At 35.5% G+C, this 23,682-nt stretch overlaps 2 protein-coding genes across 2 annotated transcripts in view; both read left to right on the top strand.

The window, feature by feature from the left end:
- Positions 1 to 5,748, top strand: part of LOC135072726 (protein croquemort-like) — a 45,219-nt gene extending 39,471 nt beyond the window's left edge. The window contains exons 10-11 of the mRNA XM_063966753.1: positions 2,683 to 2,830; positions 4,006 to 5,748. Coding sequence (XP_063822823.1) covers positions 2,683 to 2,830; positions 4,006 to 4,131 — 274 coding nt within the window. The 3' untranslated portion in view covers positions 4,132 to 5,748. The remainder of the gene's footprint in view (positions 1 to 2,682; positions 2,831 to 4,005) is intronic.
- A 3,456-nt stretch (positions 5,749 to 9,204) lies between these two features.
- The window catches only part of LOC135072727 (protein peste-like), a 36,176-nt gene continuing 21,698 nt past the window's right edge, over positions 9,205 to 23,682 (top strand). Inside the window, exon 1 of the mRNA XM_063966754.1 lies at positions 9,205 to 9,439. The gene's annotated coding sequence lies outside the window, so the exon portion shown is untranslated. The remainder of the gene's footprint in view (positions 9,440 to 23,682) is intronic.

The raw sequence follows: 23,682 nt of genomic DNA, 5'->3' as shown, positions 1-23,682 counted from the left end.
TTTCCTGGTAGGATCTTTTGATAGTTACGTTATTTATTCTCAGCGCATTATATTTGGGTATTACTTTATTTTTTGCAGATAAGATCATATATGACGTTTTTTGTGTATTAATTGTTAGCAAATTCTGCAGAAACCATTTATTTAGCAAGTCCAGGTCTTTTTGAGCGTCGGTGATGATTTCATGGATGGATTGACCAAAATAAAATAAGCATGTATCATCGGCGTATAGTGTGAGATAGCCGGTTAGGCCTATTTTATTGATGTTATTAACATATATCAGGAACAACAATGGCCCGAGTATGGATCCCTGGGGTATTCCAAATGAGATACCTTCAGAATTGCTCACGAAATCATCAAGTTTAACAATTTGACGCCTGTTTTGCAGATATGATTCAAATATATTTAGCGCTTTATTTCGGATACCTATGTCGTTTAGCTTTAGAAGTAGCTTTTGGTGACTTACAGTATCAAAAGCTTTTTTTAAATCAATAAATATACCTAACGCAATATTTCTTTTGTCAATATGAGTTTTAATTTTAGTTATTAGGTCTATGGCAGCTGTTAATGTACTTGATTTTGGGCGGAATCCGTATTGTTCGTCGATAAGAAAATGCTTTGAGGTAAGATAGTCATTAAGCCGATTGTACAAAAGTTTTTCAAATATTTTTGATATTACAGGTAACACTGATATCGGCCTGTAATTGCTGGGGTCAGTTTTTGGACCCGATTTATGTATAGGACTAACCTTAGCTAATTTAAGTGTATCAGGGAAAATACCTAGTCTAAGACAGGTGTTTATTGAAGATGCTAACTTTTCAACGATTAGACTCTTAATACATTTAATTGCTTTAGTGGAGATTCCATCTAAACCGGTGCTTGTGTTAGCATCCAAGTCATCTATTATCTTACTTATTTCGTCTGTACTACAAGCTTGGATTTCATTAAGCGTAATATCATGTGAGTGGTTTTGTCCATAGGTTAAAATATTTTCTGTGCAACTGTGATATTCATGTGGTATTTTACTAGCTAGTTCTGAACCAATTGAAGAGAAAAAACAGTTAAACAAGTTACATATGGCTCGGTTTTACCAAAGTAAATACAAATGAGTAATGAGTAGGTCATCTTCATAGAAACGCCAGAGCGCGGTTTGTATGTGAGCGCGCCCGCACGCACACACTGACAAAAGAAGAACGGTCATCTGTGACCCAGGCCCGACAGAAACGAGACATATCTCAGTTTTTTTTGTCATGTCTTAATTAGTTAAATTATATATTTTTTTTATTCGAAATCTATGTATAACACCAAAATATTACCCTTTGTTTTTGTTCAGGCGTTACATAAAAACCAATACAAAATGCCTATTTATCACCAAAATTGGTAAATGTATGTACCTAAATGTCTATTACAGCTGCTATGGAATGTATCTAGGTGACCTGGAGATACAGCCGGATTATACAGGGTGGAAACGAGAAGTTACAAAATCCAAAAATTCAGTGTTACCAGCTTCCATAATCCATTTAAAAGAGCTCGTAAAGCACTTTCAGAATCAGTAATTAGTTTTTCGATATCTTGTATAGTTTAGAAATAATCGAGTGAGATCACTTATCGTTCCATATGTATAACCACCCTGTATAATCCGGCTGTATCTCCAGGTCACCTAGATACATTCCATAGCAGCTGTAATAGACATTTAGGTACACACATTTACCAATTTTTGTGATAAATAGGCATTTTGTATTAGTTTTTGTATAACGCCTGAACAAAAACAAAGGGTAATATTTTGGTGTTATACATAGATTTCGAATATAAAAAATATATAATTCAACTAATTAAGACATGACAAAAAAACTGAGGTATGTCTCGTTTCTGTCGGGTCTGGGTTTTTTTTGTATGGGGCGTGACCGTTCTTCTTTAGCGTTGATTAGCGGTGAGGTGCCCCGAATTTTGTCAGTGTGTGCGTGCGCGCCGCATACGTATTGGCGCGCGCTCACATACAAACCGCGCTCGGTTCGTTTCTATGAAGATGACCTACTCATTTGTATTTACTCTGGTTTTACCAAGACGAAGTGGAGAGGTGTCGGGCTATCAATTTTTTCTATAGTATTTGGCAGCAGCGCTGCGCGGAGTGAAAAAGAGAAGTGGAAATAAAATGTGATTGGTTATTCAACACTTCTTTGCTCCGCTTCGCCTTAGTGGAAACCGGGCCTCGCGTTTTCGTCACGAAGTCAATGTATTGAGTACCCATCACTCAAATAATAATCAAACTATACTTCTAACTTACACACACACACACACCACACACACACACACACACACACACTCTCTCTCTCACACACACACACACACCCACACACACACACACACACACACACACACACACACTACACACACACATGCTTATAATACTATTGTTATTTTTGTTAAGTTTATTTCAAAAAAATTTTTAATATGCTTGTTAAGTTAAATTAATTTTCAAAATTACCATTTGTGATAAATAACTTTATTTAGTACCGTTCACCGATTTAAGTGTGGGCACTGGCTCCTGTAACACAGGTACATACACCTAGCACAGGAGTCAGGGGTTTCGCAATTTTATACTGTACTTGTTTTTATGTCAATAAAGTTATTATTTATTTTATTTATTTTTTATTTTACTTCATACTCACTCAAATTCACCTCCAGGCTAAACAACGTGCTGCCGGACCCAGATACGTTGGTGCCGATGTTCTGGTTCCGGCAGGAGCTGCAGACCACGCCCGAATACGCCGCGCAGGCGCGCCTTGCGCTACGATTGCGGTACTGGGTGCCGTACGGGCTCATCGCGCTCACTGTAAGTTGACAATCATCACAAAGTTACTGAAAAAGTGTGAACATGTAACGTTCTTGAGTGGCGACCACGAGCCAGAGAGGTTGTGTAGAGGCTTGGGAGGCGTCATTTACGAGGAGGTCTCTTAGACACCGACTGAGCACTCGACTCTCGACTACAAATGGGGGCGCTAAAAAGAATTTATTCTCAAAGTGGGCAGTAGACAAAATAAGTTTGGGAACCGCTGCACTAGGTGGACCGACGATCTGGTGAAGGTCGCGGGAGGCGCCTGGATGCGAGCGGAGCAGCGGTCTTTGTGGAAATCCTTGGGGGAGGCCTTTGTCCAGCAGTGGACGTCTTTCGGCTGAAACGAACGAACCAACATGTAACGTTTAAGAACAAAAAAGTTTTGCGCAAATAATATTTTCATTCTGTCATTTGATACGTAAATCAACCAATAAATATCCCAAGAAACAGCTACTTCAAAAATAAATTAAATTTTGAGTTATGTTGCTGTACAATTTCTAGTAGTTTTTTTGTAACCCGTCAAGTCTACTAGTGAATCGAGACATTATTTAAATCAATTGTTACCGCGGTCTGAATTAAAAAAAAAAATATCGGGTCTATTGTCAGCCAAAGAAAAACTCGGAGATATTTCCACGAGCCCTTGCTAGAGCGACAACTTCTTTTCAACGATTAGACTCTTAATACATTTAATTGCTTTAGTGGAGATTCCATCTAAACCGGTGCTTGTGTTAGCATCCAAGTCATCTATTATCTTACTTATTTCGTCTGTACTACAAGCTTGGATTTCATTAAGCGTAATATCATGTGAGTGGTTTTGTCCATAGGTTAAAATATTTTCTGTGCAACTGTGATATTCATGTGGTATTTTACTAGCTAGTTCTGAACCATGAGAAATACAAATATTTTATTTAAACAAACACCGTTTACGTTGACGTTCACAGGGATAAAAGCTGTTTCTTCAGTTAATAATTCTTCAGTTTATATTCGTTGGTATCTAATAGACTTATCGCCCAATAAGCGTTTTTGGCTTGATATGCCGTTCACATAAGCTTTTCTTACTTTAGAACTAGATGGCGCTTTGCAAAATGTCCAATGATAATATGAGTTTAAATTATACACATTAAATTCCAATATTTTGTACCAGTCAAAACTAAGCTTTATTTCCTTTGCAGGTAATCGGCGTAATTCTCCTAGTACCAGGTATAATAATTCTATTCAAACGGATATTAAAGTCGTCGGAGACGAGGCCTATTCTCTCGGAGTCTTCGTCAGAAGAAAGTACCAACGCAGCTCAGTGACGAACAAAGTCTAGTTCGAAAACCTTCCAAATTGACTGTACAATTATACTAGTGAAAAATACCAAAAGATAGTACCAGTGAAAAGTGCGTAAGAAATGTTCACAAAGGTAAGGTACGGATACACTTTCATAAAATGTCATGCTTATTAGCATTCTTAATACAATCGCGTCCCAAGATTCTGAAATGTCAAGTGGCAAAAATAAAAATAATACCCCAGTATTAATAGTAGCACCCTCCTGTAAATGTCATAATTCTAAGGTACGTGGCAATAATCGGAACTAATAATCCAGTGTTGATAGTAGCGCCCTCTTGACAATTCACCGTTGAACATCTATGAAGTACTTAATTGCTCAATATAGTCGTAATTATATTGCTGTCACGACTCTGCGACGGGTGACTGTGTGAGCGCGACAGCAACGTAATTACGCGCGAGCGATAAGGATGGGTAGCTAGGGGTCATTGGACAAAATTCTACGTGCTCACAGACCGGGCTTTAGATAGTGGCATGCTTTCGTGCTAGTAATGAGCATGGTGTATCTGTACCTTAACATTTGCTGTGTTTTTCTTTACACACGTTTTACAAAATTGTACTGTAACTAAGCATAATAAGGTGACTTTTCCAAACATGACTGCACCAAAACATTACACTCCGGAGCTAGTATTACTATTTAATAATGTGAATGTCCCAAAGACGTAGTCACAGTTTCTTAGTTGATTTTGAACACTTATGTATAAAGCAGGATCATTCGTGACAACGAATCTGTTGTATTTAATGTTAGTAAAATGTGTGTTTCTGTATCAGTGCCTTAATTTCAAAATTGTCTTCTAACGAGAGGGTATTTAAATAAATTTAGATCTAAAATGACTGACATCACATAGCGTAACCAATAATGTGATTCAAATCCCGAAGGCAAGTATCATTTCATTTGCTCTTCCATTTGTTTTATGAACTTTTTTATAAGTACACGATTATGTTCAAATTTTCTCAAAGATTTTAAGACTTATATTGATGATTTAAAGTTCGAAATTCGTTGAGGAAATTCGTTATTTTGTAGCTAATTTATGCTGGTGACTAGTATATTGAAACCCTGACATAACATTTTGTACAGGGTATTCTTGTGTGACAAGTATTTACGAAAATAGAGTCTTAAGGAAGTCTTAAAACAAAATTTTAATCTTTTCCCTGGAAAATAATACAAAAATGATATTTTCGACTGATTGTTATAGTTTTCTTATGAAATGGAATATGTCCAAAGAATGTCAATCAATAGTTACCTACGTTTTAAGTGTTCCAGACTTTGCCATATAAATTGTTTAGGATTCTTATGATTATTGAGCATTTTGACAAATGTAAACAAATCAATATGCAAAAAATACTATAAAAATGTAAAAAAAAAAACAACCAAATCGTTATTTTTATATGCTATTTTTATTAGTTTTGTTTACCTTTGACAAAAATCTGGTCAAATTATAATTTTGTTAACTAGCTTTATTCTTATTCTATAATTTGTACATAGTAGAGTGTAGATAAGTATTGTTAATAGTTTAAACATTTTGTATTATTATGATTGTACATTTGTATTTTGTACTTAAATATAGTTTATGATGTTTTGATAATGTTGAGTTTTATTCAAATTACTAACTTTTATTTTACACGTCATAAAACGGTAATAATAAACACTAAAAAGCAGTTTAATAGGTTATATGCAATTTTCCTAATTAGTTGCCATTTACCTTATCTCTATCTTACCGTTACCGTTCTATTCATGAATAAATAAATAAATAAATAAATTAATTAACATTCTAAAGAAATAAATTATTTCAATGTAGAACATAATACGCCGCATAATAAGTTTATGTTTTTATCACTACAAAATGAGTAGTAACCGGTATCTATTTAATATGAAAATCGTAAATTTGGTGGTAACTATACAGGATGAGCTACTTTTTTAGGGTCAAATAGGCGAACTTGTATTCTTAAAATGACCTTACCTATACACCTACGAAGTTTGTCTAACCTTCCGCCAAACACCCTGTATACAGGCTGGTCAGACTTGAACATCGTGAATAAAAATTATAACGGATAACGGTAAATTAGCAATATCGTTATGTAAAAGGATTGGTCTACCCAGTAGTATGGGAAGGAGATACTTTTATCATCTTTCTGTTGGGGAAATAACCCGCTGGTAACTTGGTAAATACAAAAGTGCATGATGTATTTCTACCATAGAGGCTTTAATTCCTCTATGATTTCTACTGATGAACCGTGATGTCGAAAATATAAAAGATACCTTTTTCTTGGCATATAACGCAAAATTAGGATTAGTTTGGCCTCGGTTCTTACGAATTGGTAAAAGATTTTGCAGCTGTTGCATGGATCGTTTCCATTGAAGATCAAAAGAATATAAAAACACTGAAAAAGCGCCTGAAGTATTATTAGCAAGAAAAGTAAATAAACAATAGAACCGACATACACGCTGTGATACTCGTAAGATGTAGCAGTGGTAAGCATTATTAGTTTTAAGACGTAGCCCAAGTAGTAAGATTTTACAGTACTTATTTTGAAATAAATAAAACAGATGACCTAACCTAACCTAACCTAACCTAACACCCTATATTTTTCAAATTGTAAGTGTGTTAAGAATAAAATTAATATTTAAATCACTTACATACTTACCAAAATTAATATTTTATCTACTTTTGTTTTAAATTAGATTCGTATGCAGAATTGATCACATTTAGATCTATGAAACCGTCAAAATGGACGCATTAGCAACATAAATTAGGCTAATATTGCAGGTTGCACCAAAAAGACAAAAAATATAATAGCAATTTTAAGTTTCACTGTAGATAAGTATGTAAATTAAATATTTGCATAAAAGATATGAAAATTGTTTTAAACTCAGTCTTAATCATTTCTTTGTATGGTGGCGATAAAATAATTCCAATGTGATGATAATACTATCATGGATTTAACTTACCTACCTCACTACTACCATTTAAGCACCTACGTAACCTAGGTACAGTCAGCGTCAAATAGTTCATGACACCCAAAGTGACCAAAAAGACAACAACACAACCATATTCCGATTGTAACAAAGGCGTGTTACGAACTTATTCGCTACTAGCGGCCGCCCGCGACTTCGTACGCGTGGATCCCGTTTTACCTCCTTCATCTATCTTACGCGGTTTAGACTTTTTCATACAAATGTTTTTTCCCGCTAACTCCCGTTCCCGTGGGAATTTTGCAATATTCTGTTGTAACTAAGCTTTAAGTTTACTAAGGTACCTGCATGCCAAATTTCAAGCGTCTAACTTAAGCGGTTTAGATTTTTCATACAAAAGGATTTTCTCGCGAATTCCTGTTCCCGTGGGAATTCCTAAGTATACTATAACCTGCCCAGGAGTATGAAGAATAATTGTACCAAGTTTCGTTAAAATCCGTCGAGTAGTTTTTGTTTCTATAAGGAACATACAGACGGACAGACAGACAGACAAAAATTTTACTGATTGCATTTTTGGTATCAGTATCGATCACTTATCACCCCCTGATAGTTATTTTGAAAATATATTTCATGTACAGAATTGACCTCTCTACAGATTTATTATAAGTATAGATTTTGGGTGTCACGAACTATTTGACGCGGACTGTACTACTGAAAGCGATGGAACGATTACGGTACGCGAAACGCCTACTAAATTAATAACAGCAAAACCGCAATTAAGAGTAAGCTTGCGGTAAATGTTTTCACAGGAATATCAGATTTGCATGAATATTTATAATTTGCTACAGGGTTGAGTTCATTTTGACTTGAAAGCTGTTTAATGAATGAAATTAAATATGTTTCAGCCTTTATCAAGCTTTTGAGTGTAATTAAAACAACTGAAATGTTTTCTTCATCGTTTAATTTGTTTTTAATTGTCTCACTAATTACAAGCGAGATAAAAATACATTTAATCCATCTTATATCCGCCAGAACCTTATCATTTAAAAAACTTTAGACACAGATTTAAAAATAAACACGAAGTTACACTTTACTACTTAGGCTGAGTTGCACCATCTTACTTTAACTTTGACAAACGTCAAAAATCTGTCAAACTCCATACAAAAAGCACCGGTTATTGTTATTGTTACGCATAAATAAATTAAGATGGTGCAACTCATTTTAGTATTTTTTCTATGTTCTGTGGTATTTTTATTGGTCGCAGAAGACTATGTAAGAATAGGTATGGCTTACCTATGTTAATGCGATATTTTATTTTAGTGTCGTGTCTATAAAATAGTTTGTAGTTAAATAGGTGTACTTTGTAAAGTAACCTAACATTTGTAGTTAAATAGGTAAGTGTGTGTGTAGGTATTTATTATTTATTAATTAGTTAGGTAAAACCATATGGTAAAACTATGAGTTTTTCTTATCAAGCCCTAAGCAAACGTGTTTCTACGCGACGAGATAAGTAACAAACAAACATTAAAATAAAATAAATACAAACCCACTACGTAAACATTACCTAATCATGATGACTAATTAAAAATTAGTTTTCGTTCCTACAACTTTAAATCTGCAACCAGTGCTCTACGCCATTTATTCAATAGTTAAACCTATAACTAAGTGTAAACGATAATTATAAACTTCATATACCACCATACACCAACCCATATGTTGTCCCGAAGTGGTGGTCTAATCTAGGGCAAGCTATACTTATTTGGGACGTGTATTATTGGATGTGTGTGTATAGTACTGAATGCTTAAAACATTTTGTTTAATTTATTTTTAATAACGAATGTTATTGACTCAAACTACGTATAGTAAGTACCTAAGTGCTAATCAATTAGAAGTATTAATAAGTAGGATGTCGTTTCTGGCATTTTTCATCTGACTACTTATCTACCTAGCTCTACATTTTGGTTAATTGCCAACTACAAACACCTAATTAGTAAATAGGCTCAATCATTAAACGAAAACAAATAGTAATAAAGTGGTCGACATATCTTTGTCTCATTAACTCGTAAGTTCATCCACAGTTTGTTGATAATATCGAGTGAATCGACGACCGTTATCAGTCCTACCGCGGGTTTGGGCACGGCCTGACGCGTCTTCTCACAAAGTTTTGGATCGCGCGGTTTCCTACGAACGCATTTTAGTATTTTTAGTTTATATTTAATTCATTCCATTACGACTCTACCAAGTTTCAATCAATGAAGTGACAAGAATTTCATTCAATACCGTGTTTTGGAGATGAGTGTGTTGTTTTAAAACTGTGCAAGCTCGGATTTCGGAAATTGTTTTAAATTTTCACGCGTGAAAAGGTAAGGTACTTTTAGCACACCTGCGTAAACAAATAGATAAAACTGGATTTCGGCTTGATAATGATTTTGCCGGTTAGACGATAAGTGATAACGATGTACCAAATAGTCACGTCTTTTGTTTAGGCTCGTTGATTTTGTGATAACTTCAGATTTAGGCCGATGATCGATTCGTTAGAAAAACTTAGTCAAAATATTTTTTTCGAGAAAATCGTCGATATTTGAAGTTCTAAACACTGTTAGCAGTGGTAGAAATGTTTCAGCTACAATGTGAATGACTTTTGTGTCTAATATTGATGGTGTAAAGAATAAATTGGAAACAAACAACATAAGAGCGAGCATGCCTGCGCCTGAGCTATTTGCGTGCACTGATTGTCGCGATAGTGTTCGATAACACTCGAACCCATAAATTGATCGCCGATGATGCGGAAGTTACGAAACAAATAAGGGGATACAAAGTTTTTGGAATGTTTAAAAGATACTATTTATAGATTTTTGTTACTGAAAACATTCTGGAAATACTTTAATCTAATCAAAGCGTGCGGCACGTATTCTAGGTAATCTTAAATAATGTGTCTTCATAGTAAACTTTATTGTCTTTCTTAAAATTAGAAGTGTAGTAATAAACTTGCAACTTTATGTGACGTCTTAGTGAACAGTCCAGTTAAGTGAGTTAATTAAAATGTGAATATTAAGGTGAACGCCTAAATAGAATTTTAAAGACGTGATGACGTGAAGTGACCATTTCGGCTGTGGAATTTTAAATAGGTAGAGCAATAAACATGAGGCTCCTCACGCTTATCATGTCATGATATCATCTACATTTTAATCACATCTTAAAACTCAAGGCAACCACTTTCTTCATTCCTCAAAATAAATGGAACCAGAATAGCCCTTCAAACGAAGTATCATCTCGATTCATTTTCTCCGCGATCTCGTAGTTAGAGTTGTTCGATTCCAAGGTAAACAATGTAAGTAAACATCAATTTTTATTATTATTATAGCTACTTTTAAATAAAGCCAGCCAAAGACACCTTATTATGGCGGCTCATTGGGCCATTATTACCTAAATACTGATAAAACTGCATTCAGATCATTAACAAAAATCAATTAACAAAATATCCCGATAACAAATAAATGAGGCGTTGTTTTGACGCCTTTTGACTGGTATTTTTAATAATACTTGTAATATCCTTCTATTAATAGGTATCCATTCGGTTCTAGCTATTATCCATTAGGTACTACCTAGATACTTAAAAGTCTCTTGTCTAATTATAAAGATTAAATTCATTTCAACCCTCAATTGCAATGTTTGTTATATTTTCACAGTGCCTAATTACATAATTGTTTGTATTTCCTTGATAAAATAAATAATAGCATTTGAACTTAGGTATAGTAGAGATATGTACGAGCGCGTGGGTTTGTCCGAGTTTATCGAAATAGGTAGTAGTACATACTTAGATATCATTACAATAAAATTAGTCACTATGGAGAGGGGTGTTGTAACCAATAAATACTGGTTGACTGGCAGATAATGTCATCTGGAATTAAGTCCGCCACTGTACAGTTTTATGGGCAAAAGTATTAATAAATAAATAAAAATACTTCCTTCTGATAATAAAGCAAAGATTCATAGTGACTAGCAATACTTAGTACCTATGTATAATGCTAAACTAACTAGCTGACCTGACGAAATTAGTACCGCCTATGTTCATCAGAAATAATGTAGGAATGAAATGGTGAAATAATTTTTCAAATCGGTCTAGTAGTTTCGGAGCTTATTCAATACAAACAAACAATCATAACTTTCCTCTTTGTAATATCTAGAGTAGATAAATAATTTAGCAGCATCACCTGACATGATCTGAATGAATTTTGGATGAAAATTGTACAACAGTCGATGTTCAATCAAGGTATGGTTGGTGCCCTATGAATATAGTAATAAGTGGGATTTTTCAACAAAAACTCATAGCGTGATGGGCTGTCGATTGTAGTAATGTTTTTGTTTTTAATCAAAACCTCAAAGATTATAATTAAATCAAAACAAGATAATAGAGATATTTGGATGATAAAATATATTATTATTCAATACTTAAATTGATAAATTAAAGTTCCTCAAGTTGTCACTTGTAAAACACATCCATTTTATGCGTCAGAGTGGTACTTACTGAGTATAAAACTTACAGTCATGGTTATCACTCTTTGTGCAAATCGAGTCATCGAGTAACTTGTATAAAAAATATAATTTTATTTGTTTTGTTAACTGATAGATGTTTATTAGTAGGACAATGCTTCTTTTGCTCCTCTTGTGTTTTTTTTCTTTTATAGATATTTGGTTTATTTCCACTTGAATTGATTCATATTGAATAATCTGTTGATTTAAATTGGCTTTTTACTCGTATCTTTCTTCTTCGTCGGCCGTTTGGTGTAGTGGTTCGATCGAAACGGACTACTATTCCGGAGGTTGCGGGTTCGATTCCCGCACAGTACAAACATTTGTGTGCATGAACATATTTTTTTTGTTTTCTATGTATGCTAAGTATGTATTTAAAAAAAAAAAGTATTTAAGTATGTTTATATCCGTTGTCTAGTACCCATAGTACAAGCTTTGCTTAGTTTGGGCCTAGAAGCGCAGTGTAAAAATGTCCAAGGATATTCTTTTTGTAACTAATCCTTAGATACTGTTCGACTACTTATTCTTGAATTAAGTTCAAATATTACGTTAGCATACTAGATGTGTATAATTTTAGACGCACAAGGGTATTATTGTCTAAATCATGTAGTTTTAATTCAATTACGTACACGTAATTTTATTATAATGAAGTTGTATTTGTAATTATGTACTGCATTACATTAAAATTAATTACACGACGGTCCTGAAAATCATGCAATTAATGGTAGAGCAGATTCATATTTTCATTTTTTTCGGACGTTACGTCCCTGAAAAGGTCTGTTTATAAATATTTTGCACCGCTAATTTGAAAAAAGTCAAGCTGTTAGATTGTACTTGGTTAATGCAGGAATTTCAGTGGTGAGAACCATCATCATCAGGATCAGGTCATTTAGCCTAGTAGCAGACTACTGATTTTTTTTAGTTGGCCGATAGTTGGACCCGATTTTTTGTATGAAGAATCGGCCGATACCAAATCGGTGCAACGTGCGCACTATCATACAATCCATACGGATTAATAGCCCGATCCAACTATAGGCCGACAAAAAGTCTGTCTACACTGCGGGAGCACGACGCTCTAGTTTACCAGAGGGAATAGAGCAGTGGTTCTTAACCTTTAAGTCACGAGGGACCATTTTAACAAATTTCTGTCTTGTCAGGGACCACTTTTTTTTTCAATATCCTATGAAAGGAGAGGTCGTTTGCGTTGTGTTGACTCGACTCATCACGTCACGTCACTTGTTTATTACGATGTCTTCGTGGACCACTTGGAATGCCTCCAGGGACCACCAGTGGTCCGCGGACCACCGGTTAAGAACCACTGGAATAGAGGATTTGCCTACATTCTCCCACGCTGGCGTCTTCCCAGACAGATTGGGGATGCTGAAGTTCGAATATTTGTCCCTTAGTTGCCTTTTACGATGGTGAGATTAATGAATAACAAATCAAAGTTCAAACAATCCTAAAATAACTCATTGAAGTAAGTATGCTGTTGTGGTTATAAATGCCGATATAACGGCGATGTCAACAGCAGACGAAACAATGCGCAGGGGCCGTCTGCGCACGATTGTTTTATGGAACCCACGTGGGTCGGACTGTGTGAGCAATCAACGAAAATAATTGCTTAGTTTTATGGAGATGATCATTTTGGTAAAGACCTTCATCTCAGAGTGCACAGTCATCATCCAATGGACTTTGGAAACCTTGCAAATCGGCTAATATTCGAAACGGAGTATTTGGTAAAATTATCTTTGATTTTGTTAGATCATTAAGATAATTCAGACTTTGTTTCGATTGATTTTAATCATATTTTATCAACCGAATTCCCAAATTCTATGGGCACGTATTAAAATGAAAGGATTCTATGAATGTGTTTAGTCATGGCTTATCTGCGACAAAATCGTTGACTACCTTCGCAAAGTACCTAATTGTTACCATTTTGTAGAGACTTAAGACATTGAACTCATCAAAGATATTAAGTACTCATATAACTTCACAATAGTTGTTTAACCTAGTCTGCGGTATTAAGATAACATTTATAAGAATTAGTCATTTTACAAAATAAGTGTAATACTCGTATGTACTGCATTACTACGAGTACTTCTGTGGCTCTACATGCAATAGTTTTACGCCATGACAAGTGTATTATGGGTAACAAATACCAGATATTCAGGATATTTGCTTTTTATGTAAAAGTAAATAAAAGGAAGTACAAATTGTTCAAATATCAGACGAATTACCTAGCCCAAACTAGCTCGTACTACGGCGATAAGATATGCGATAAGGATTCTTATACATATAAATATTACACAAATAATTTATAATATAAAAATAAACGCTATAGTTCCGAAGATTGTCCAGACGGCTTAACCTCCTTATGAGATAACATTGAGAGATAGGCTTAGTTGTTGTATCAAACTATGTATGTTTGATGAACTAAGTAACTTTTTGTATTATGTATCGGGAAAACTTTGTCCATATTAGCTAATGAAAAACGTGATAAGTATTATGTAATTACAGAGGGCTACTTATTAGAGTTGTAGGCGAGCAGACTAGAACTAAAAATTAGAAAGACAGTGCCCTACTGTGAAACGTACAGGTAGGATAAGACTTTTCATCAGTCTTTACCTAACATTTTCACAATGTTGATGAATGATTAAAACTTGTCCCTAGCACTCTACTTGGAAACAAAGGAAAATAGCACCGATGCTTTGCAAAAATAGCAGTGGCAGTCTCGCAAAAATTTTAATCAAGTGACCATAACATTCATCCTCATCATTTCAGCTATAGGACGTCCACTGACGATTACTATAACATTAGATAATATGGCTAATACTAGTGTAAAATAGCCAATCGTGGGTCGAATCACGAAGAGGCGTAACTGATTTTTATCAATTTTACAGGAGCGACGCATAAAGATAATTTGAAGTATGGAAACATGCATTAGGGGCCCTTTTTACCTTTTTTTTTATTTAAATGACCATAATAGATGTGACAACTGACAAATCAAGATCAATAACTATTTTTATGTAGGGACTTGCATAACAAAACAACGACAAACGGTTCACTTGACATCTGGCATCTCAGAGAAGCAATTGCACATAAGGGCCCTTGAGTCTTGCTCCGGGAAGAATATGTATTACAATTCTTGTTAGTGGTTACTACTTATAGTATTATGTAGGCATGTGAGCAGTTGTAATAAGTGTGAAATTCCAAAAAAACGTGTAAGTAGATTGTATGTTGTGTAACCTATTGTACTTTAGGCACGTTTGATTTGTACAAGGCTCAAGGTATGGTAGTGGATTAAAATAAAATAAAAAACAATGAAATATACAAAAGGATATTTAAAATATTATATACAAAAGGATTAATTAATCGGTTTAGGATAAGATCTTTTTGGATTTTCAGTAACTAAAAACAGAGAAGCCAAGCCGCCTTGATAGAAACTTTTGCACTTACAACATTATTGGACCAAATGGACTCAAATGGTAAATTCATGGATTTCATAGGCCATATTTTTTATTGAGTCATAGCTCACATGAGAAAAACCAAGTGATACATACAGACACTCGACCTTGTAATTCATATACATAGCCAGCCGTATTTTCTGGACCACAGCTCGTTCCCAGCGTCTTGCTGGCGGATGCGTCCATTATCTACTTGAGGCCAGTCCGCGCTGTTTCACTGACCAGTTGGTATACCAGTCGAAACGTCAAAAAATTGACACTATAACTTTGAGATTCCAGTGCATCTTTATGGAAAGGGTTATTTGGACCTTGATGATCACGTCACGCGTCATACCTTGAGAACAACTATTTAACTAAATTATGTTTTTCAAGTTTTATAATAGGTACTTCGTAGGGTTTTTAAGTAATAAAGAAACGCAGAAAATTGTATAATTTCAGAAAACGACTATTTTTTGTTGTGTTGTGGGACGACTCATCATCATCATCAGTGTTTTTTTTTATCCACAACGAGGAAGCTCTTGGCCTCATTACTATCTCACCCGATGGTAAGTGACGATCAGGCCGAAGGTGGAAGCGAGCTTCACCCGGAATCCTCAACCACGGAGGAACTGGCTATCTTACCTCTAACTGCCGGAACACAACAATGCTGTTAACATGTTGTTATGGCGACAGACTTAGGTAAGATGGTGGTAGCTAGCCAGGCGGACTTAGAACAAGCCCCTACCACCATCCAAACCGAACAGAAAAATCGGCTCCCACTGGGAATCGAACCCGGGACCTCTGCGTCTGAAGCAGGTGGTCTAACCACTAGACCACAGAGGCAGTTATAATTAGTCTCCACTGCAGGAGCACGACCCTCTAATTCACCAGAGGCAAGAGGATTTGGCCTACACTCCCCACGCTGGCCAGGCGGGTTGAGGAGGTGGGACGACTAATAGAGCTTTAAGGCAATTGAGCTTATGTAGTTTAATGACATCATCATCATCATCATTTCAGCCATAGGACGTCCACTGCTGAACATAGGCCTCCCCTAATGCTTTCCACGTTGATCGATTGGTAGCGGCCTGCATCCAGCGCTTCCCTGCTACCTTTACGATGTCGTCTGTGATTTATGTCGATGTGATGTACGTTTGTGATTTAATGTAAAGTAAAGAAACTACAAAATTGCTCTGCAGCCTACATCCAAATAGAGATGCTTTCTGTCGACTAAGTAGCCCTTCCTTACCATTATTCACTATAATGATTCACTTGTAATAAATTCATCAAGTGTATCTTATTGATAAAGTTATATCACGTGTTTCAATTAAACAACAATTTCTAACTAAGTGACAGATGATTCCGTTATCTAGAGGTCCATCCAGGTCTTTCTTAGTGCACTTGCACTCGTCATGATCATAGTACAACCACAACCTAGTCTAGTTCATTAGTTTGTTTTTGTTCTATTATCAGTTTACGATCCGTCTGGCTGGCCGCGACATTTTAGTTAGATTTAAGCGTCGAGAGACTGCGTAAGTACTTAGTGTCTGTTTTACGCCCGTATTCACAAACGATGCTTGCTTAAGTGAAGCAGCAAATCGAACGCACAGCGTTGAATAGAGTTCTGTGATCGGTTCGTGTGTGACCCTGTGGGTCCACGCGCACTGTGAGACCTCATAGTATGTTTGTGAATACGTGCGTTAGTATCTGTTTTAGTCTTACTTGCTTAAGTGAAGCAGCAAATCGAACGCACAACGGTGAATAGAGCTCTGTGATTGGTTCGTGTGCGACGCTGTGGGTCCACGCGCACTGTGAGACCTCATAGTATGTTTGTGAATACGGGCGTTAGTCTTATGTTTTTTTTTTGCTGTTGGAGACTTGGAGCACCTTTATCAATAAATAGGTATTGTAAAATTTTAAATAAGTACTTCCGTCACAGGCTGATGTAACAGAGATAATAGCTTACACCAATGACCACGGGTCAAAGAATTATGTTTATCTGTTTAGTTTATTTAGGTCTTATTAAAATTACGAACTAGATTTTTTCTTATAAACAATAATAAAATATAATGACTAAAGATACTGGTTATAATACCTATCTTTAGAGTCATTAGAGTCTGAGAAACTTAATTATCTCTATATTTTTTATCATATCTTTTTAATCAGAATTCTACGCGGAATCGTTCTAACATTATAAATTTATAATGTGATGATGAATGGATTTTGTTGTTCTTAACCACTGAACCGATTTTGGTGATATAGAGTTAAGAGTTATTATGAGACCCAGCGAAAAGCATAAGATAGTTTTTATCCCGATTTTTAAAGCGGACAATCGCGATATAGTCTTTTTGTGACAGACCAATATTCACGGGCAAAGCCGCAGGCAAAATCTAGTAAACTAAAAAAGGCGACCTTGCAGCTCAAAAAACACTTGCTAAAACCACTCTACCATCTAATAGAATTACTCGTAATTCCCGCGTGTCTCGGTCGCGTGTCGGCTCTAATTGGGCTATTTTCCAATAACAGGTCATCATACTCGTCATTAAGGCTCAGGATATTGGAGCGTCCGCTTCTCATGTGGAGGAGGCCACTTTCTTTGTAAATCAATGATCCGGCGCATTTAAATCGGATGGAATGCCGAGAATGTTGGCGGTAGGAGTCTTACAGTGACTTGGTCCACTTTTAGCTCAAGCCAAGTCGCGGGATCGAATTTTTAAATATTTTTTCTTCCAGTAACTGGGCTTCCTGGACTTCCAAATCGACAAAAAATACTCTAGAATCTTAGAGAGGACCCAGTTGCTGGAAGAAAAAATATTCTATCCAGCGGCTTGACCCGTGGACCAAGCTAAAAGTGGTCCAAGTCGTTGGAAGACTCCTTTTAGCATCGGCGATTTTACGACTATATCGATGCTCATCGCGATTTCACGCGTTTGTACGCAGTATCGGAATCGCGCATTGTACCGATCCTAAGAGTAGCATGTTTTGTGTGCTATGGCTCTTAATCACAAGGAATGTCGGCGCTAGCACGTGGAAATTCATCAGATTTGAAACCGGTTTTCTAAGTCTATCTATGGGTTTCAGGAAAAACAAGTTAACAATAACCTTGAGAAAAGCATCAAACGTACATAAGTATAATACTTAATGGATGAAATAAAAATTTGAAACAAAAACCACTCATCTATCCCTTCCAAGAAAACCGTTGTTTGTTCAAGTTGAAGAATGGCAGCAATTTATTTTTATCTGTCGTTATAAAACTTTAACTGACATAATTAAATTTAAAAAAAAACCTGTATATGCGGGTAACATTTAATTCTACAAGTCATTTAGTCTCCCTGCAGAAACACGATTTTATTTTTATTAGAACAATATAAGTATTAGATTCTTTTGCAAATTCAATAAATCCTGTGTACTATCTGTGGTACTATTCCCTCGTAACCTCTGAATATTTGTTTATTAATACAACTGATACAACTCTGTAGGTATAGGATCTTCAACTTTTGGAAGACAAACAAGATCTAAAAATAGATTGTACATTCGCCACTTAAGGAAGCAAATATATTAATAAGTCAATTTAAAATCACTTCAGATCCTCATCTAAGTTTTTAACCTACATGTTTGTTTACGAAGACTGTCCGGTTTTTAACCATCTAATCTTGTTTTGATGAATCAAGCCCTGGAAATAGTCCCCAGTGTCTCATAGTAAATACTACGCAATGATTTCGACACGTGTACCATTCATACCTACACCACAGTGGAAACAGGTTCAGTGAACCTAAAAATATAAATCTTTATCAGAAACTAAATCAAAATAAAATCACGTGGCCAAAAACTTAGAGCTTGCCCAAACAAATATTTCGACAACCCAGGACTGTCATGGCGCGGGCGCTGCAAAACGAAGAGAGCCGACCACAAATAATGTGAAATGGCTTAAAGAAGAAGAAATCAAAATATAATTACAAAAATAATAGTGGCCTGTAGTGACCACATACTTTTTAGAAACTGCTTCGCAGTTAAACTGCCCACGGTGAATCTATTTCAATACTTATTTATATTATATTTAAATTCTGCCATTAATTAGTCTATCATACGAAAAACAAGGTCTTGTAAGGATCAGGTTTTAAAAAAGATATAAAAACAATATACGTGATAATTTCCAACCTCATTAGTAAATCAGTGACATAGACTAAAACAATCAAGCTAAATTAAACTTACAAGATTGTCCTGTTTATATCACATACACATACATAAGAAAAACATTTCATAAGTAAGAAGCTAATAATAAATAATGCACAGGTTATTTTGCTACTCTACTAGCTAAATGATGTATGACGAATGAAAAATGCAGCTAAGAATATTCCTAACATTTAATTTCAAATCTCTAGATGTGGCAAAACCAATAAAGAATTATACTTTACTTCCATTTCAGAAATAGAACTGAAACTGAATGGTAAAATTAGCGTCAAAAAGTTCGTGACACCCAATAGAGAAGTACCTAATATTTTGTCCTTTCAAAAATATTCACTGGATGAGATATAAGTAACCCTACTGACTCTACTTCCATTATGTTACTACTATGTATTATTATGTTAAGTGCGCCGCATACAAAGCAGCGCGTGGCACGATGAGTAAATGTTTACAGCGGTAGTAAATAACAATAGCTTATTAATCATTAGCCATGATTAATTTTTAATGTATCCCAATCGGGTTGTCCGACGACGAACTTCTGTCTCTACAAGACCTAAAACATATTGCGCTGTGGGGAAAAGGAACCCGTGTAGAGTCGACTGTACATCACCGATCAACTGTTGCATAGGTACTCGTAATTGCATAATATTACAATAAAATTACTTAACATGTCTCAGTGCGCTGCTTGATGTGTCATCGTCCGTACATTATAGGATAAAAAAAATAACTTTGTTTCCGTGTTTGTTTAGTCAACCGATTTTTGTATAAGTTAAGTACGAAAATAGAAAAAAAAACGCTAGAATTCACACCGGACTTACGAGACAAATATCTAAGTATGTGGTTAACACATATTTACATCATTATTAGCACAGTTCATTCAAGGCGTAAAGATCCGGTTTTGGTAGCTAGTTCTTAGAATTAAGAGGCAGATTAATATCCCCAAGGATTTTCATTTCTGTACGGCTAGCACGAAAAACTTTCGAGTTCAAATCGTTTGCGTACTCGAATCGCCATCAAAAGATTTAGTAAGAAAACTACAACAGCGCCCTTGTGAACGTGTCGTAAAGTGAACTTAGTATGAGATGTGGTTGCACGAAACTTATTTTGAGAATCAAAATTGTCACGTTACGTTTAATTTGAAGATTGAGTATCGAATTTTATCGAATACGCAAACGATTCGAAGACGAAAGTTGTTCATGCTAGAGGTACTGATCGAAATAAAACGCGTTCAAATTAGTATTATAATCCAATCCCTGACTATCACGGGGAATATCTCATTATAGATATAATCAATCATAACAACAATATTTATGAAAAGTCCTTTTCAGTAGAAAATTTAGTAGGATGAACGCCTCCACTTTGTTAAAGAGGATACGCAAAAGTAGGTCTTTGGAAGTCCTTTAATTCTTAGAGTTAAGAGGATTTTCTCTTCCCCAAGGATTCTCATTTATGATTGAAATGAATGTGTTAACATTGGCTTTTGTAGTACGATCACTATCCATTCTACCAATGTACTATCTAGAATATCGCGGGAAATATCGCGTTTCTAGTGCAGTATGTTGCAATTCATGAGATATCTTTGCAATGAACTTTATAGATAACTTAGATTATTAGTAATACTAATTTTAAATTAACTGTACCTCTAACCACTAAGCTCTAGTAGATAATAGAGCATTCGACATACAGAGTTTTTTGCCATTTGGCAACAAGGGTAGAGTTTCACTTTTTAATAACCCAGGAAAATATCTTTGTAAAAAACAACGTGGAATAGATGAATACAACAAAAATCTATTTTGGTTCTCCTCCCTCTACATGTTGGTTGAAACAACTCGGACTATAATAGCAATTTGAGGAAAATGCAAGTTATTTTAACTTCTGTTGCCATGGTGCTTTGTATGGCTTTGAAATCGCCCCTCACTAATTGCGACATTTCCACATTGGGAAATGGGAATGGTTAAAATAGAGAGCTTTAGTCAAAAATAAACATCTTACGTAGGTAACATCTTTATATTATTAGTTTATATGCGTGGAAAATCATTTCATGAATATTTTTTTTTTTTTTTTTTTTTTAAAGATTATTACCAATTTGTATTGCCCAAATTACTAATAGTCCCATTAGCCCCTCGTGGTAAGCTAAATAAGCTTGTGTTACGAGTGGGCTCACCACAATAGTCGAGTCATGAATCATTAACATTTCTCTATATGGAAATGCACTTGAAGAGGAGTAAAACTAAATTGAAAGAAACCGTATGGTATGCCATTAATATGGGCTATTCATTTTTCTGATCAATGAAAATTTGCTCTATAATTTAAGAGTCAAGATTTCCATTCGAACCTTTGACGTACTGAAGCCATCGCGCCATTATGTAAAATTGTCTACGCAGCTACTATTTTCACTGACCTTTAGAGATGGGCCCGTGCACTTGATGTTAGTCCCCCGGGGCATCATCTAGCTCGACCTTGTACTATGGGTTACGTAACGAAACCCGATCGGACACGGCGCGTCGCGGCCTCGTCACGTTGCGGTCGCCGAGGGCTGGTGAGACTGAAACGGGAGAAAATATTGAGTAATTGGTGATTATGACCCGCGAAATATGATATTGCAGCTATTTTTAAAATGTCAATGAATTGAAAATAACTTTGTTTTGCTCTAAAGATCATCTCCGAAGAATTCAGGCGTAGATATCGAGATATCTGGCAATCCTGCCTGTATCTTATGATATAAACTAGCGGCCGCCCGCGACTTCGTACGCGTGGATCCCGTTTTACCCCCTTAGGGGTGGAGTTTCGTAAAATCCTTTCTTAGCGGATGCCTACGTCATAAAATCTACCTGCATGCCAAATTTCAGCCCGATCCGTCCAGTGGTTTGGGCTGTGCGTTGATAGATCACTATGTCAGTGAGTTATAATTATGTATATGTTACGGTCAAAGTGATAAATGTGAAAATTATGAATAATCGCCGGTTATTATGAATAATTACCGCATGATTTGGTAAATGTGATTAATATGAGGTCATTTATGTGTGTATAAAACTAAATAGGCGGCTTAGGGGTGGCCCAAGGGCCACCCCCGCCGCACCTTAACCTATTTTTCACTTTAAATCAAAACATTATATTATAGGCATCATGGAAAAGTAATATTATGCAAGAAACATTCCAAACTCATTATGCCAAATTATATTAATATATGATATCAAAACGTTCAAAAGTTTGACTGTACACGAGCACGTACACAAGATGTTGTTCTTTTTTATGAAATTTGTTAGTACTAAGGTTGAATTATTAAATAATCACTGTTAAATGTGATTAATTTATCACTTTTACCGCGACTGTCGGTTATTATTCATAATAACCGGTTATTATTAATAATTTTCAATTTATCACATTAACCGTAACATATATTTAGATGATGAGATGTTACTGAGGATATCCATATATAGAAGTTTCCATTTTCTTGGTTCTCATCATCGTTCCCGGAATATTTCCATTGGTTAGTCGATATGGTTAATGACTTTAATAAGATAGGCCTTTGTCTACAAACATCGGTAGAGCCAACAAATAGTAAGTTAAAAAAAGTAAGTACTTGTTGTTATCGTCATTTCCAACTGAAACAAATCCTAATCGAACACCTGTCATCAACTGAAAAGTTATGTTATCGTCTTATCGTGCAACACTTGCAACTGCACTTCAAGTCTGAAGTTTGTAGGTTTAATATTTATTTTATCAATTCACAAAATACGATACTAAATCCCACTCCAACAGCTGCATAACTTACGAGTACAAGAAGTAAACTCATAAACTTATGAAAACTAATACAAGTCATTTTATTTTTGCAAGTGGGCTTTTAAAAGGCACTTTTACACGTCCCAGTATTAACCCCAACACTGCTTCGGGACAATAAATGGGCCAGTGCTGAGAAGAAGCAGCGCAAGAAACTCAGTCACTATTTTATGTTTGACCGATAACAACAGTCAAGGCCAAATCAGTCCCGAGGGAAAGTTGACCGTAGTTGGACACTCAACGAAAGTAATCAGAAGTTAAGGATTACCTAACTTAATAGCTAAGGATCGACTATCCTCCAGTGGGAAGGTGACATAATTGACAATCAAGGGTATATAAATAACCTACAGAATCAAATAGATTTTAAATGCACCTGCAATATTGAAAACTTAGTAATTTGACGTGCATTATCAGTAAGTAAGTATTTATTCTGCGATAACAAAGGTGATCGTAAGACGAAAAGGTGAATTGAAACTTTATCTAACGAAATAAATGTAAAAATATGAAATGTAAAATGGTGTCGTGGTGTCGTTGCTGCATTGTTGCCAGGTTGCAAACATATTATTAAATTGTTAACCTGAAGATAAAGATGTTTTCATTGTTTTTTTGTTCGATAAATTGGAGCAAATACAGGTCGAAGGCCCCTCAACATAGTCTTATGAGATAAT

This window comes from Ostrinia nubilalis, chromosome 6 (genome assembly GCF_963855985.1).
Source record: "Ostrinia nubilalis chromosome 6, ilOstNubi1.1, whole genome shotgun sequence".
Classification (NCBI taxonomy): Eukaryota; Metazoa; Arthropoda; class Insecta; order Lepidoptera; family Crambidae; genus Ostrinia; species Ostrinia nubilalis.
Note: the sequence above shows the minus strand (reverse complement) of the source record. Positions and strands in the feature narration are given on the sequence as shown.